Source organism: Cygnus olor, chromosome 8 (genome assembly GCF_009769625.2).
Source record: "Cygnus olor isolate bCygOlo1 chromosome 8, bCygOlo1.pri.v2, whole genome shotgun sequence".
Classification (NCBI taxonomy): Eukaryota; Metazoa; Chordata; class Aves; order Anseriformes; family Anatidae; genus Cygnus; species Cygnus olor.
Genome location: NC_049176.1, coordinates 31,285,390 through 31,301,498, shown reverse-complemented (window position 1 = coordinate 31,301,498; position 16,109 = coordinate 31,285,390). Strand labels below are relative to the sequence as shown.

The window sequence follows — 16,109 nt, the reverse complement described above, 5'->3', positions numbered from 1 at the left end:
ACAAACACTTCTCACGCTAAATGAACTGTGCAGCACTGCCACATGCCTTGTGGACACAAAGTTTACAGAGGTTAAAAATCAAATGAACAAATCCACAGAAGGGGAAAAATAACGCCGAGAGGCATTACAAGAGACAACATCTGGTTCGTATGTGCCTGAACTGCACCCTGCTAGAGGCTGGAGGAGTATTTGGGAGAACCACTGGGTACTTCCATGCATGGATCTCTCATTTACCGAGAAAAGGAAGCTGTCGCACAACCCTAAGAAAACCCAAGAGCCCTCTCTGAAAAGGGGCACCTCGGGGGGGGGAACCCAAGTGATTATGTACAACAACAGACAGAAAAAGGAGGGGGGTCAAAGACTTACAAATCCCTAAGCAGTGCAGGGAGGGCGCCTCACACAGCACCCAGCAGTGCTCTGCCCACAGACAGGGCAGCACAAAGGTCAAGACCTGGGCTCCAGGTTCCTTAAATCCTCCATCGGAGGCTCCCTCCTGCTGCTACTTTGTACCGTCAGCTTAGCTAAGAGTGGGAGGAAATTGAGTTTCTGCAGCTTGCTGGGCCTGGTCACTTACTGCTTCCAAGGCAGAGCGTAAAGACTGCTTCCTCCTACCAAAACGATGCAGCCAAGTTTCCTGCACCTTGAAGAACTGCAGCACCAGTGTGCCCAGAACACCAGAGCTGTGCCTCACGCCAGGAGCGCCTTCCTGAGCACTGTCCCTCAGGCTGCTGAAGAAAGAGCACTGGTCAGACCTGGCAGGGATGTTCCTACAAACAAAACCAGTACCGCTGAGTGCACGTCTGGGTATGACTGAGGACAGTCTGCTGCATGACACTGCGGGTGGCCTTCCTCCCCGAGAAAAATTCTTACCTTTCAGGAAATATTACTAAAAACCACCAAATTCAGTACTTCTTACTCCCTTCTCATACTGTTCTGCTCTCAGGGAACTGTGGTTTTTCCTTATCCTGGAGCAGCATAGAGGGCGACTTCTCTAAACATAGATACAGTACTGCTATTCCGACAAAAATGTACGTGCTTGCTTGCACACACAAATGCAGGACGCTGATCAACTTCAAGCACTACAGATTTACCAGTTTCAAACAACGAGCAGAAAAGATCCTCCTCCTGGGAGGAGGAATGCATAATTTTTATGACACTCAGGAGTTAAATCACTAAGGTTCAAAAATTCCTTTGCAAAACCTGACTGCCATCTCGTCTCTGAAGGAGCTGTACTAGTAAATCAGGCACACTTACAGCCTGGGGGAATCTGAAGTAATAGGCGTAGATGTCTGGGGAAAGAAAAAGACAGGATAGTACTTGTCTTGACAATAGTTTTGAGATTTAGATCGTCTATCATCCATGTCTGAGAAAAGGCATGAATTAAAAAAGAGAGAGAGAGAAAGGCAGCACAAAAAGGAGAGAGAAGCAAGCCTCGATGTGTGGCTGCTATCCCCCAACCAGAAATAACCATGGGTCCCCAGCAAGACCCCGCTGGGGGGAAGCATCTGAAAGGCAGTGCAAGCTCTACCTACAGCACTCACAGAAACTGAACAAGTTTCTGGGCCAGCCCCTAAGAGCATCCTCCTGAGTCCCGCGGGGAGCCATGTCAGCCTCAGTTACAACACCCGCTGCTGTCCTGACCAGGGAAGAGCTGACACAGGCAGAAATCTGAACGTGCAGCCCCGCTGACCAAGAGGGAACACACCGATTGCTGAACTACACTCATCAACAAAGCACTAATGTGGTGATAGAACTATACAGCCAGATGTTGACTCCTCACAAATTATGAAGAAAACAAAACATTTTTTCAACTTAAAAAAAATGACGTGGAGCTTCATTTCTCACTTCATCTCAATGAAGCGTATTTAGATTCACAAACAATTTATTTATTTTTATGTTTACCATTTAATATCAAACTTGAAATTACCAGAAAGAAATTATCACTTACATCCAAAATGTAGATTAAATGTACTCAATCAATTTAATGCCGTACTGGCACAACCACTTGTGCTAAACAGGATTTGTACATTAAATATGCATTTAAAAATCATTAATGACCTGCTCCGGCAGCCTTTTCAGCCAACGAGGTCCCAGACAGTATCTACATTACTTTGCATTTACAATGAACCTAGTTTGTAGTTTAAGGATACTATTCCTGGCTGAGAAGTAATTTAAAGCAGTACATAAGCGACAGCATAACCTCAAAATGCAAAATAAATCTAATATGCAATTATTTCAGAAGATACACATTTTAAGATGTATTTATCACTATCATCAATACACGGGAGTTCTAATCCAGGCTCTGCTGACAACTTTTTGCTTTGAGCAAATCGGTTAATCTACATCTCTGTTTCCTCTACCTTAAAAAATGAAGAGACTCCTAGCTTCTCCACTGAAGTATTATATGAATGGTTCTATAAAAATGTGAACGGAATGCGACATTATTAGATTTTTTTAAAATCAAAATCTATATGCACTAAACAAGTGCAATAGTTTTAGGAAACAGTAACACTGGAACATACGAGTTTAGTCAGAGCACGCTTTAACTTACAGTAGCTCTAAAATGTAAATCACATACCCGTGTATATATGCAACAATCTATACTAAACAAGTACAGCATCATACATTATTAAATATTTATGTACCAATTTCCTTTCCCCAACTTTTGAGAAGTGCAAATTTAGCTCAGCCCCTTTCCCCTATCTACATTATTTGCCTATGTTTTATGAGTGGTTTGTTTTTTTAACCCCAAATATAAGGGCAAAAACCTGCATATGTTTTGCGTAAGACTGTGGGCTGTGGTTATGTTTTATAACTACTTAATACTACCTACCCTGTTAAGATCCTCTATTTCAGAACTGATGTTTGTTTCTCCTTCCATCATTTCCTCCTCTTCTAATGTCCGTTCATCATCAAAGTCATGCACCAGCATATCAGCTGATGGATCAAATTCATGGTCATCAGATGTTGCTGAACCTCCTGATAGAAAACATTTTAAAGAATTTTTTTAGTTAGAGTTTAGTTGTGTTGTGGTTTTTTTTATTACTATTATTATTTTGGTGACATTTTAATACTCAAATGATATTGAGAAATTAAAATATCTTCAAAATAGCTCGATCATTTATCTTAGGGAAAGCCAATCACATTATTCAGAGGACAATGAAAGCTGTCCTCCAGGTAGTAAGAGATCAAGGGAAAAAGAACCAGGAGATAATGTTTAACCAGCCAGTTTTCGAAGTACTATGCATCTGGACATCAGATCCCTAGTTAAATGTTTGTAAGATGTTCAGTTTTTGAAGACTTAATTCCTAAATAATCATAAATCTCTTTAAATCAAGAGTTCTACTGGGAGTAGACATATTCAAAATACAAATTCAGGGCAGTTGTTTCCTTGATACTTTGCAAGCTTTCTTGTTTACAACTACAAGGATAATCTAATGACTTTTTCAAAGTTTAAACCTAGAGTAAGCTTCACAATTATGCAGATTTTATTTCTGATGATCAATCATATTTTGTGACAATGAAAAATAAATGAATGGATGAACGGTTTGGCAGATGCGGCACTCTGATGTAATTCAGCAATACCTGATTTCTAATTCTAGCTCTGCTAGCGCTTTTCCACTTGTCTCCGTGAACAATTTAAATTTCATTTTCCAAAGCTCAAAGACTGTATCAACACTACGGGTGCAAGAGGGAAGGGTTAACTATAAGGGCTAGGATTAACTATACTTCGTAATTTGAAGCCTTAAAGTAATTGATTGTTTTCCTGAAAGAGACAAAGGCAGTCCAGCCAAAGTAACTAGCGGAAAGCTTTTCCACAAGTAGGATGCCAAAAACCCTGCACGTACATACTACTGACTAAAGTGGTACCAAACTATAAAAACAGACATTTGTAATTTATACCTAGGCTGACTACTAAATACCCAGTAACTCCAGGATACTGGGATATCAGAAAATAACAGTTTTTAAAAGCTGAAGTCATGAAAATCCTCATTTTTAGCAATCCAACGAGGAAAAAAATACTGCTTTTCTTGCTGCTTTTGTTCTTGATGCTTCCATGTACAAAACCATACAGCGATGGCGTATCTGATAACTGGGAGCACACAGTGCCCTTCACTTTTGACTCTGTTTACTTCTAATACCAACGGGGAGCCCGTCCCAGCGACTGAAGCAGCGCTCTCTTCCATGGTGCCAGCACTAGCTCCCACTGTGCTCCTCTGAACACACCAGTGCTCCCAACACGTGTTGGTGCCGCCTTGCAGACAACAGAACCAGTTCCCTGGGGTATTTTACCATATAGAAACTTGTGCTGGTACAGTCTGGAAGAAAGCAGTCACTACTTGAACGAATATTGCCACCAACCTATCCATCAAACTCTACCCGTAGATTACCAGCTGGAAGAGAGCTGCAAACAGAAAATTTCAGGAGTGCCCTTTTCCCTCACAAGTTTAAGAAATGCTAAAAATACTTACCTGGACTTGAAGACTCAACAGAAGGCTAAAAAAAAGAAAACACAAGAAATTATTTTTCCTATGTTGCATGTGTACAGACTTAATTCAATAATTCGTCTGACATAAAAGGTTACAAACGAGCAAGTCATTGCAAATATACTGACAAGTAGGGCACCACAAACACGCCGAAGCAATTCCAGTAAACAGCATTCATTTTCTGCTTTATACACCTATGTCCTTCTATTTTAGTGAGAATAATTGGAAGAACCACCTATTTTGTGATACAATAACCAAGTTCATGAAAGTATAAAATAAAGCAAAACAATTCATTTTGAAAATAGCATTACAACTCCACAACCAACTTAGTACGGCTTCAATTGGTGCTACTGCCGTACAGGGATGGAGAGGAAGCAGCACTGCCCCAGCTGCTCGCTTCCACCCCTTTCTGTGTGCCAACACAAAACTGAAAACTGACAGTAGTGACGGGCTAGTTCTTAACGGATCCGTCCCAGTTCTGGCCCTGCGTACTAAATCCCCTTTTCCACAGCCCGGGTTATGCCAGATTACACCAACACTGGAAGCACAATTTAATTTAAAACAAAGTATTCTTCAGATTTGCAAAGGTGTAAAATAAATTATTCTCCATATTCGAAGCTGCATGTTACACAACACAAAAATCCCGTTCGTATTTAAAGGCAGGCACACTTCTAGAAGGCAATCAGTCACAGGGCGCAGTAACGACTCTTCACAGAACAAAGGGGAAAAGCCGTTTAATCTCTGACACAACTGTGAGAGAAAAAAAAATAAAATTATTCTGCAAGCCACTTTCTTCCCAAGTGTAACACAAACTGACAAGAATCACAGACTGCAAAACAAGAATATTTTTTGAAACACGGAAAAAAACATCATGCTTTGACAACACTCTTCATGTACCAGACACCCACGTTTGGTAACCCTACATTTCTCCAGAACAAAACCATCAAATTCTGCTTTCCCTTGCTTACAGCTTGGCCAATCCTTAATGGCCTGGGCTCAAATTTGCACGTCAGACGTGCAAACCTCATTTGTTTGGAAAATTCAAGCAAATGGTTCCACTGCTTTCAGGAAGATACCTCGTGGAGTGGTTTTTTTCAAAGTCAGAAAGTGACTTCTCCTTCAGAGAGCTGCAGTACCCTTTTCTCCACCGCCTTCGGTTAACTGAGATACTGCTTGGTATCGAGGATATTATTCTATTACCAGCCCAGCTCCAAGGGCTGTGTGTAAAAAGCTTTGTGAAGAATGACCCGGGGGTCTGGAGGACACCGAGGTGAACGCGGGCCACCAACGTGCCCCTGGGGCACAGGAGGCCGCCAGCGCCCCGTGCTGCGCTCAGAGAGCTCCCGGCAAGCTGGGGGGGATGATCCTGCCCCTCTCCTCGGCCCTGGTGACACCACATCTGGAGCAGAACGTTCACAAAGCAGCTGAGGTTGCAAGGATGCCTACAGACCTCTGGCTGAGCCCCCTGCCCAAAGCAGGGTCATCTAGAGCAGGCTGCTCAGGACCTCATCCGGTCAGGGTTTGCATACCCCCAAGGATGGAGGCTCCACGGCCTTCCTGGACAACCTGACCTAGTTCCTCACCATCCTTCGAGTAAAAAAGTTTTTTCTGTCTACATGGAATTTCCCGATTTCCAACGCGAGCACACTGCCTCTTGTCCTGTCCCTGGGCACCACGGAGAAGAGCCTGGCCGCATCCCCTCTGCCCCCCCCCCAGGTCTTTGCACCCACCGGGCAGCTCCTCCAGCCTCTCTGTGCTGGCTGCTCCGGGCCCTCCGTCCCCTCGGGGGCCTCTGCTGGCCTCCCTCTGTCTCTGCCCATGTCTCCTGTCCCGACCAGCCCTGCCGTGTCTCACCGGGGCCGAGCAGAGGGGCAGGATCGCCCCCTCAGCCCGCCGGCAGTGCTCTGGGCACATCCCTCTGGATCCGAGCACTCCTACGCATACAGCAACGGAGCCTACCACAACCTTCTGATCAGAGCGGCCACAACACCACAGCAAGACACAACGGGGTCTTATAAAAGTCAAGCCAGCCTTAAGAAACAAAGTTCAGCTTTCGGTATTCTCAGGTAGCATGGAGAAGGCACGACAGCTCAAGAAAGCAAGCAGCCTTCCCGCTAGGCCGAAATGCTGCCAACGCCGTCCCCTTCCCAGCCTCAGGAGCACTGCTGAGCTACAGCAACGCCTCTGGAGTTCAGAGCGACGCCGTGACTTCTGAACAACTCCAGAATATGTATCCAGTACAATCCTAGTCTATGGAAAGATAGAAAATAATAAAACACAACCCTCGAACCAGGAAGTCTGCAAAGGCCTGATCACCTCCAGAAACACCACACTCACTGCAGACTACCTCCCAGGATGGACACATCCCTCGAAAGGTTCCAGCTCGTTTTTGCTAAAAACTTCCTAAGTAACTTTAGGAGAACAGTCTCCAGGCGTGTGCCCTTCCTCTAAGCCTTGCCTACCACATCTGCTTAGTTTGTCCTAGCTTGTGGACTATCATCTCCGCGTTTCAGACATTTCTTGTGTGAGCGATGCCCTGCCAATCACCTTCTGCCTTCTATTTCCAGCTAGGTGCGGTTTCACTTTACAGCTCGTCTATTTACCGGCCAGCTGCTGCCCAAAGTAGCAGCCTGACCCCTTCCACCACCCCGCGTGCCTCTGCCACTTGTGTCGGGCCCAGCACTGGGGAAGCCGCAGCATGCGCCTCTTCAGCAAACCAAGCTCAAAGAGCAGTAACCTTGGTTTTCCATCCTACCGCTGAGCCAGACTCTCGGTTTGGGCCTTTGCAGTTGCTAGACATGCAGCAAACAATCCCCAGCCCAGGCTGGACACCAGACTCATGGAGGAGAGGCAGGAGATGAGGAACAACATTGGTGTTACACAGAAGGTGAAAGAGCATCCTGTGACTAAAGAGCTGCTGCAATTACCGCAATTCTTGACTACCCAGTCCTTATTTCCTTGTCTCCAAGCAATCATGACTGTGGCCAGGGCAGAACAGATGGTTTTGAGGGCATTTGCTTATGAAAATTTCCTGGCAGTAGTTAAAGATCATATGGCTACGCCAGGATCATTGTATCCCAAGTCCTAAGCTACGGTATGTCAATATAAGAGCAATTCCTGCAAAAAAGGATACCCCGGTACTTCAGAGGCTTTTCCTTCTCTGCTGCAGCAATTCACAGAGAAGTGCAAAGTGCTTTTTAGCCTCAAGGGCATTCATGGGAACAAAGAGCTGCTACCTATAAAGAGATAATGGCATCCAAGGCCCAGTAAAGAAAAACTACAGGAGTCTTAGAATATATGGGCTGACATGCTCAAGTTACTCTATGCACAGCACCCCCAAAAAGGTTACAGTGAATATTTGTTGTGGGTTCAAAGGAACGAAGAAGTATTTGTGAACTAACTCAAGGAGAACCAGGAAAAACCCCAAGGACCAAGGGAGCGCTGCTGAACGGACACAGCGTAGCAGAGCACGTTTGGTCAGGCTCCAGCTGAGCAACTTGAAGGAAACAGTAATTCTGAGATATGAAGCGTACCTCAAGGTAAAGGGAAAAAGAGATTGAACAAAACATCAGGCCTGGGCGGCACCTGAAGAATCGGTCACTGTTTTTATTCTGTATTTTCAGGAGTCTGAGGAGAGAGGTGCAGACTGGGTGTGTGAGAGGGGGAGCGACACTCGCAGCAGCAACTGAGCCAAAACAATCTTATGTCAAAAACATTCTGCAGTGTACGGATATAATGAGCGGAAGTGAAGTTGGCCAGTCTTGCAGATGTCTTTGGACTGGCAAGTGATGAGCCTAACAGATGTGTAGCAGACACAGAAAAATACCTGCTAGATGTACGGTGTTACTCTGGTAACAGGAACACCCTGGGCTTTGGGATGTCTGTATTACAGTAATTTGTGATGAAATAAGTGCTAGAAGTAAAACTGAACTGACATCGCGATAGATTTATTTAAGGTCTCCAGAAGGCTGTTGGCATTACTCGTTTTGCACAGCTTGCTTCTGAACCCACTACTTCAGAAGCTGCAGCACAGGTATGCGCCCAGCGAGGCTCATTTCCGCATGCTGGCAGGGGATCTTCACGTCTTATTCCAGCGCTTCATAGCTGCTTCGTCTGGATGTGACACTCCAAAAGCGAAAGCTGTGGTAGTACCTCACCGAGGCTGCTCCCAGCGTCTCTCCCACAACCTACAAATAAGCATCTGAACAGAACTGACGCTGCAGTTTCACTTCTACCTCCAAAACCACTGCTGTAATTAACACCTTTCATGCCGCCTAGTAATCGATTTATAAAGAAACATCTTAACACACGCTATCTACAGACTCTACCAGACAATGGCAAATATATATTCTGTTCAAATTTACTCAGTTATGTTTAGCAGCTCTTTAAAAAAAACATTAAGATACTAGAATTAAATTTATATTGATGGGAATAAGCCTGACAAATCACCAAGCAGATGCTCAAGTCCTTTCAACTCTATTGCAGGAAAACATCGCAGCTAGTTTCTGGGTTGCAGTGGGTTGCTTTAAGAACATTTGGGGTGCTGAAAACACAACAGTAACTGGCTACTAAACCGTAAAACGTAGCAGCGTTACCTATTGTATGACACCACAAGCACTGAAGCATAAGCAGCTGGTGGAGAGTCCATGTCATTACTTCAGAAGTAGGCACCTACGTTGCTCCAACAGCACTGAAGCTACGTGTCCTTAAGCAGACTAATTAAAAGTACATTGCTGATCTGAAAGGAGTCGTGTGTATTCTGTTCTCAGCATAACTGGTGTTCTCAAAACGCAGATATGGTTGCATGAATAACATTCAAAGGCTGCACAGAAAACTGAAGTTCTGAATGCACAATTTAGACACTAACCTGGTATCCATCCCTTCCCCTTCAAATTATTTCAGAACACCAGCTAAAAATATCAGTAAGACCCATGCATAAGCTGCAGAAGCCTTAAGAACTGACTGTGGCAGCCATTTAATAACCTCTCCAGCAAGCTGAGCTAAATGATAGCCTGGAGAGAACAAGTAGTTAAAATGGCAAAGAACAACCTTTTCTCTAGAGGGCACGCGTCCCTTTTCACATACTTCCCTTTTCACTTACGGGTATTTCAGTGAAAGGCTTTCAGTTCCATCCTGGCCCTCTCTACCTGTGCTGTGTATCAAAATAACTCTGACGTCTGAAAACGGTTTGCCTTGTTTTTATCTCAGAAAGAAGCAATATATTGAAGAAAAATGAAGAAACCCAACTCCACGTCCGAGTTTCTAGTGACGACTTCTCACACCAGACAGGTGGGCAACGGATATAGTCTCTTTCTGTTTATTAGTACTTGATAAAAAACCAAAAACAAGCTCAGTCTAAATTTTTCCCTGAAGAAACTGCCTGATCAGCTTCACGGCACCCAACTGGCAAGAGCCCCGGGTTGCCTTTACGCACCTTACCTATATAAAGCTGCGTAAATCTCTTCACCAGAAGGCTGGAAAGGAGAAGCAGGTGATGCCCAGGATTTCACTGGGATCATTAACCTGGGCCTTCCAGACACCTGGTTTGGCTCCCTAACTCTGCGGTGGCACGCTTGAGGGGAAGGAGAATCACCTGCTGAACTCACACGTTAACCTAACGTACTTACAGCGCGTGGCTTCTTGCTCCTCTTGGAGCAGAGGAGATGACCGGAACCAGAGCCACCCGGGGCAGCCCACGGCAGACAGCCCTGCTCTGCTCGAGAACCACCGCACCGTGTCCTACCTAAGGAGCCGGTCATCAGGAACGCCGGAGGAGCGCAGATGCTCCGAGGCAAGCAGAAGACCGGCAGGTGGGGAAGCTGCAGCTGGCGGGGAACGACGGGACTTGTTCAGGGAGACCCACCGTAACGCTCACCAGGAGAGCTTCCTTCTCAAGGCGTAGTAAGGAGCACGGCCACAACAGCTGCTCAGGAACCCACCTGCCCTACCCGAAACACACGCTTCCAGCTGGGCTTTTTCTAGCCATTTATTATTCACATCCATTACAAGGTGCAGCCTCAACTTGTTGCACTACCCCGAAGTTTCTTCCTCGGACCGACTGGGAGCCTACGGAGCGATCGCATCCCGCTGCGGCTGAAACCAGACGCCGCCACATGCCGAGCACCACAAGCAAACATTCTTGCGCGCCGTTTGTGACACGAATGGATTAGCAGTGAAACATTAATACAGAGCGGGGCTTCTGGCCGGGAAAAAGCTCAGAACGAACCCGAACTTCCAACAATCCCACCATTGGCCTCAGGTCCCCACGCTGCGTGGGGAAGAACTCGAGGGCTCAGGCAGCAAACCACAAACGTCGGTACTCCTTCATACGTGCACAGAACTCCAGAAAGTTCTGCTGCTGTGACAGGAAAAAGCTCTTTTCCAATCCTAGCCATGCAGAACACTAAACGCTATTGTTTTCTCCTCAATGGCTTGTAGGACAAGCGGAGGGACCGGCAGCAGTGAGCACACCCAAGTGCTCGGGAGCCGCTGCGCTTCCTGAGGACGGCAGGAGCGGGGCTCCCGGCCCCGCATCGCTGCGCAGCCACTCCCGTGAGGCCCCAAAGCGAAACAAAAAAGCAGTCAAAGGTAACGAGAGAGAGAGAAAAAAAAAAAAAAAAAGTGCTGCTCACCAGGACGGAGTGATGTGAATCACCAGTTTTAATCAGTCAGCGGGAAAGCTCAGTTTAACCTGCGCGGGCCTTATTTTGTGTCCAGGCACCGCTCCCAAGCTGCTAGCGCATTTCAGGCTGGAACCAGCCCAGTGAGCACGCTAACTTCACGACTGCTTCCTACGCGGGAGGCCACTACCCGTTTATGTGTATTACTTTAAAGCAGCAGTATAGTGTAATAAAAATAGAACGATTAAGAATGCGAAAAATGTTATTAGATGACATTTCTTAAACATGACGTCCCGAACTTGTCTCGGGATGCAAACAAAATGCTTTCAGGGAGATCCACAAAGTTTAACACACTCCAACGCTACGAAGTGGAGCATTTGGATAAAAGGAAATTTTACCAGATATTACAGACTTAAAGAAGGGTTATTAAAGCCCTTCCACGCAACGTTAATGAACTGGTTTTCTGATCAAAAGCAACTAAACTCTCAGAAATCCAAACGCTACTCAAGCGCACTCAAAGAAGTTTAACCGTGCCCTGCTCCCCTCCGACAGAGCACGCGCCTGCTCCTCCCCAGCCTTGGCTGACACCTCGGGAAGCTGATTCAAGTTGTTAGCCCCACAAATTCACGCCGCAGAGGGAAGCTGAAGTCGTTTGTTGCAGCAGGTCAGCAGCCTGAACCGTCTCCCTGAGGGGCGAGAAACGCTCGGAGCTGGTGTCAGGAACGTCCGCTGCCCGCCCAGGAGCAGCGACAAACGGGGCTCTGATTTTCAGCACCCGCGAGCGGTCAGAAGTGCCCGAGATGAGGGCGCTGACCGAGGAGAAGCTGAGTCAAGCCCACGGCTTGGCGTTTTTGGAAGGAGGAGGACATCCCCCCGCTGATCCCTGCGCCTGGTTCTACCTCCGGACCTTCCCATCAGGCAGTACCAGGGGTCACTGCAGGAAGCTCCTCTGCTCTTCAGCTTGCCAGCTTCGGAACCGACCCCCAGGAGGCGGCCTGGGAACAGCTGAGCAGAGGCAGCGGGGGAGCAGGACCTCCCCTCCGGCAGCGAGGAGCCCACCTCGAGCCCACCTCGGCTGCTTCCAGCCTCCTGACAGCCGGAAATCCCAGCAAGCCGTGCCAACGCAGTGCGGGGGCGCCACGGCCCTTGCCCGCCCACCCCGACCAAAGCTGGGCACCCTCTCCCCCATGCACCAGGCCTGGCACTTCTTACCCTGCAGGGAGTTGTTAAAAAAAACAACAAAATCAAACAAAAAACCCTCGGCATCTACCCCCAGTTTTGCCGGTTTGGTATCCTGGCAAGCGCCTGACTGGTGCGTGCCGCCACGGAGCAAACCAAGGCGGCAGCAGGACCGCAGCACTTCTGGAAGGCACAGCAGGTCCCAGCTGCCCGACTTTTCGGCTAACAGTCTGCCCTCACCCCTTCAAGTGCTCTGAATCAGAAGATCTCATTCTCACATTTTATCCAAACGTTATAAAGGCCGAAAAGACAAAAAAAACCCCACACTCAACTACTAATCAAGCTTTTAAGTCAAATTTTTCTCTTCCGAACAGACATTAAAATACTTATATTTGGAGAAAATACGCGTATCAGCCAGCGTTCACTCCACCGCAAAGACTAAATAAGCTGCTTAATGCACGATTCCGTAATATTCACAAAGCCCGAGCTGATCTTACGCGAGAGATGTTTTCCTTCTGATTATGACTGGAACAATCTTCTAACATTTCAGAGTATTAGCACTCAGACCCATCCCACGAGCCTGCTTTGACTAGAATGAAACCCTAGTTCGGGTTATTAATCCCAAATCCAAACCCACTTCAACGTACGTTCATTCAGAACCCTTTTTTTTTCCCCCCTCCCTTCTGTGCTGTACTCAAACCGGTAAGTTCCTACAAAAGTGAAAGAGCATTTTTTGGTAATTCAGTTTCACTTTCTGGACTCATTTACTTGCTAACCGGGCTCTGAGCTCCGCTCTGGAGAACTTCCCCGTCAGATTCACAAAGTTCCACTCTCACGTCGTTAGTCTTTTAAAGTCTACAGCTCTAGCTCTATGCAACGTCTGAGGGCTTCTCCTGACTTCAGGACGAATTCCTGCCCACTTCTTTGTCAGAGCCGACACCGGGTTTTCCGCTGGGGAGGGACGGGGAAGGAGGCAGGAGAGCAGCCTCGCTTCCCACCTACGCTTTCAAACCCAGCCGGGTCCCAGGCCCCTCTCGCGGCCGAGGCTGTCAGCTAGCCGCCTTCCCTCGCTCCCAGCTGAGCCTGTGCCGTTGCCTCGCACGCCACCACGCAGCGGCACTCTTCTGCAGCGCCCGCAGGCCGACGGCTGCTGCTGGGGGAGCCTTCCCTTCCCTCCCCTTCCCTCCCCTTCGCACCCCAGCCCCTACAGGCTTCACACACCGCACCAGGAGCCGTACTCAGCACACCGCTCGCAGCTTAAATCACCGGCAGTTTATTATTATTTTTAAATTCGGATTGGTTTCCAGACCTAGAATGCAGCGCGGCCATACAACCGCTGTTTGCGGTTCAATGGATGCGAACGAACATCAGCCGAGCCTACGGTGCCGTGCCACTGAACTTACCCGCAGGTGGCTCAGGGCTCCCAGAGCCTCCTTGCATTTCTCCTGCCCCTTAACCCGAGATAAAGAAACCACAACAGGACAAAAAACTGTCACAGCTTTTCTTAAAAAAAGAAAGAAAAAGTGATGGCGAAAAAAACCACCCCCTTCCTTTCTGCGTAAAATATCCATTCCGACAAGCAGTAAAAGCTTTACGCATTGGAACAAGATCCACGAAGCGAAAAACCTGCCTGACCTCCGCACCCCGCTGGCTGTAGTGCTCTCTGCAGCACGGATCCCCTACAAGTCTCGGTGCTGCACGTCAGGACCAGTACGCGACAGCACAGAATAGGAAGTAATTGGGCGCCCTGACTGTGGGTCACAGAGAGCCTCAGCTCACGCCAGAGCAGAGCGAGGGTATTTCACAATAATGCTGCGTTTAATTAACAAAACTTATAAGCAGTTGGTGAAACTCGAGACAAACCCCCTGCACGCAGCGATGCTTAGGCCGGCACGTGCCCCGGCCCTCGCCAACTTCACAGATGACAGGAGTTTAAAAGGCACAGTTTTTCAGCCAACAAATTATTCAGGGACAAGACCTGCGATCCTCTGCCCCTCGAGACACAGAAGAAAAACAGATGGATTCTCAACTTTTAAGAATAGATTAGTACATTTAGTACCAATTACGGGAAGAACGCTACTTTACAGTTCTCACTTGGGAGAGAAAAATAAAATAAATCTAAGTGAAAATTCACATGTACTCAGGAATTTCAAGGGAAGAGAGGAAAGAAACCTCATCTGTGAGATATCGTAGCACCGAACCCGCGTCTGGCTGAAAGGCACGTCCATCCCAGAGATGAGTTTTTTTACGGTGTACCCCTCACACAAGCATTTCCAACCCATCTGCTGATGCTGTTCAAGCAGCAAGTCACCTTCAGATCGGAATCTTAGGATAATTTGAAGAAAACTCGATGACCCATCTATTTGGCTGTCCTACCCTGCCTCCTAGGAAGCTGAGGAGCTGCTCTTACAGATCCTACCGGGATGGACAAACCCACACCTCAATGCCCAAGCACGGATCTCCCTCTGCTCCCCCAGAAGCGGCCAGGAAGCCTTCTCCCACCTCCCCCAGCAGCCCGTCTCCCCCTTCCAGGGGGGGTCTCCCCCCAGGGGCCAGCAGGGGCTGCCCTCTCCTCCCTTCAGACGAGCCCCCTTTGTCTCAGCGACCCCGGACCGGCGACCGAAGGCGACGAGCGCCCGCCGTACCCCCGGAGGCCGGGACGGGATGGGCGGCTCTGCCAGGCCGGGACGGGGCCCGGGGCCGCGCCGCCCCCCCCCTCCGCCCCGCGCCCCCAGCAGGTGGGGCCGGTCCCGGGGAGGGCACGGCCCCGCATCCCCCCCCCCCCCCCCCCCCCCCCCAGGCCCCGCATCCCCCAGCCCCCCCCTCCCGCCCCGTCCCTCCCCCTCCCCTCCCCTCCCCTCCCCTCCCGGCCGCCGCCACCGCGCCGCGCCCCCCCCCCCCCCGGAGCCTCCCGAGGCGCCCGGCGGGCCGGAGCCTCCCGGGTCGCGGCGGCGGGGGCGCGGCCCGGCCGGGAACTTGTTGCTCGGTGCCGCGGCCGGGCGGGGCGTCCCGCAACTTCCTTCCCGTGTGCGGGGCCCGGCGCGGCGCTCTCACCTCCGCCATGTCGGCAGCGCGGCGGGCCCGGGAGGGGGGGGGGGCGGGGCGGGGCGGGGCGGGCGGGGCCGGGCTCACATCGCCGCCGCGGCGGGGAGCGGCGCCGCGGGCACGGGCTGCGCGGCGGGGCGGGGGGCGGGGCCGGCGGCACGCACGGCTACGTCACCGCGTAGCGGCGGGGCGGGGGGAGAGCGGCGCGCACCTCCCGCCCCGCCCGTCAATCACGGCGGAGGCCACGCCCCCGCGTGCCGAAGCCGCGCCCCCGCCCTGTCAGCGCGGCCCGGCCCGCCCCGGCCCGGTGCCGGTGCCGGTACCGGTACCCACCTGGGGCCGCCGCCGTCCGCCGGGGCTCCGCGGGTCCCGCGCGGGCACAGCGCTCGGCCGGGCCTGCGGGGGAAGCACAGCACGACGCGTCCCCGCACCGCCGGGCTCCGTTCCCCGAGACGCGCGCGGCTCCCCGAGCCCCCGGCGGCCCGCCCCGGTACCGAGGGGCCGCCCGCTGGGCCCGCACCTCACGGCGCGGCTGCGGCCGCCTCCCCGCTGCTCCCGGGGCCGGGATCGGCGGCGAGCGGAGGCAGCTCCCTCCCGCCCGGGCGGCCGAGGGGCTTCGCGCTCCGGTGACGGAGCGGGAGCGGGGAAGGGCCGGCGGGGGCGGCCGGGCAGGCGCAGCCCGGCGGCGCGCAGAGGCCCGGCACGGGCAGGCCGCCGCCGCTCCCGCTCCCGCCGCAGCCGCCGGGCGCCAGCACAGCGCGGCCCGCGCGCGCCGCGC

General features: G+C 50.4%; 1 protein-coding gene across 2 annotated transcripts in view; it reads right to left on the bottom strand.

Annotated features, from left to right (window-relative positions):
• The window catches only part of MIER1 (MIER1 transcriptional regulator), a 35,947-nt gene extending 19,869 nt beyond the window's left edge, over positions 1-16,078 (bottom strand). The window contains exons 1-3 of one of the 2 annotated variants that reach the window (XM_040565388.1): positions 15,665-16,078; positions 4,473-4,497; positions 2,834-2,979 (exon numbers count right to left, since the gene is read on the bottom strand). In XM_040565388.1, the coding sequence (XP_040421322.1) occupies positions 2,834-2,932 (99 nt within the window). In that variant the 5' untranslated portion in view covers positions 2,933-2,979; positions 4,473-4,497; positions 15,665-16,078. Of the gene's footprint in view, positions 1-2,833; positions 2,980-4,472; positions 4,498-15,340; positions 15,390-15,664 lie in introns of those variants that run through there. The other variant, XM_040565387.1, reaches the window with a different exon arrangement.
• Positions 16,079-16,109: the final 31 nt, after the last annotated feature.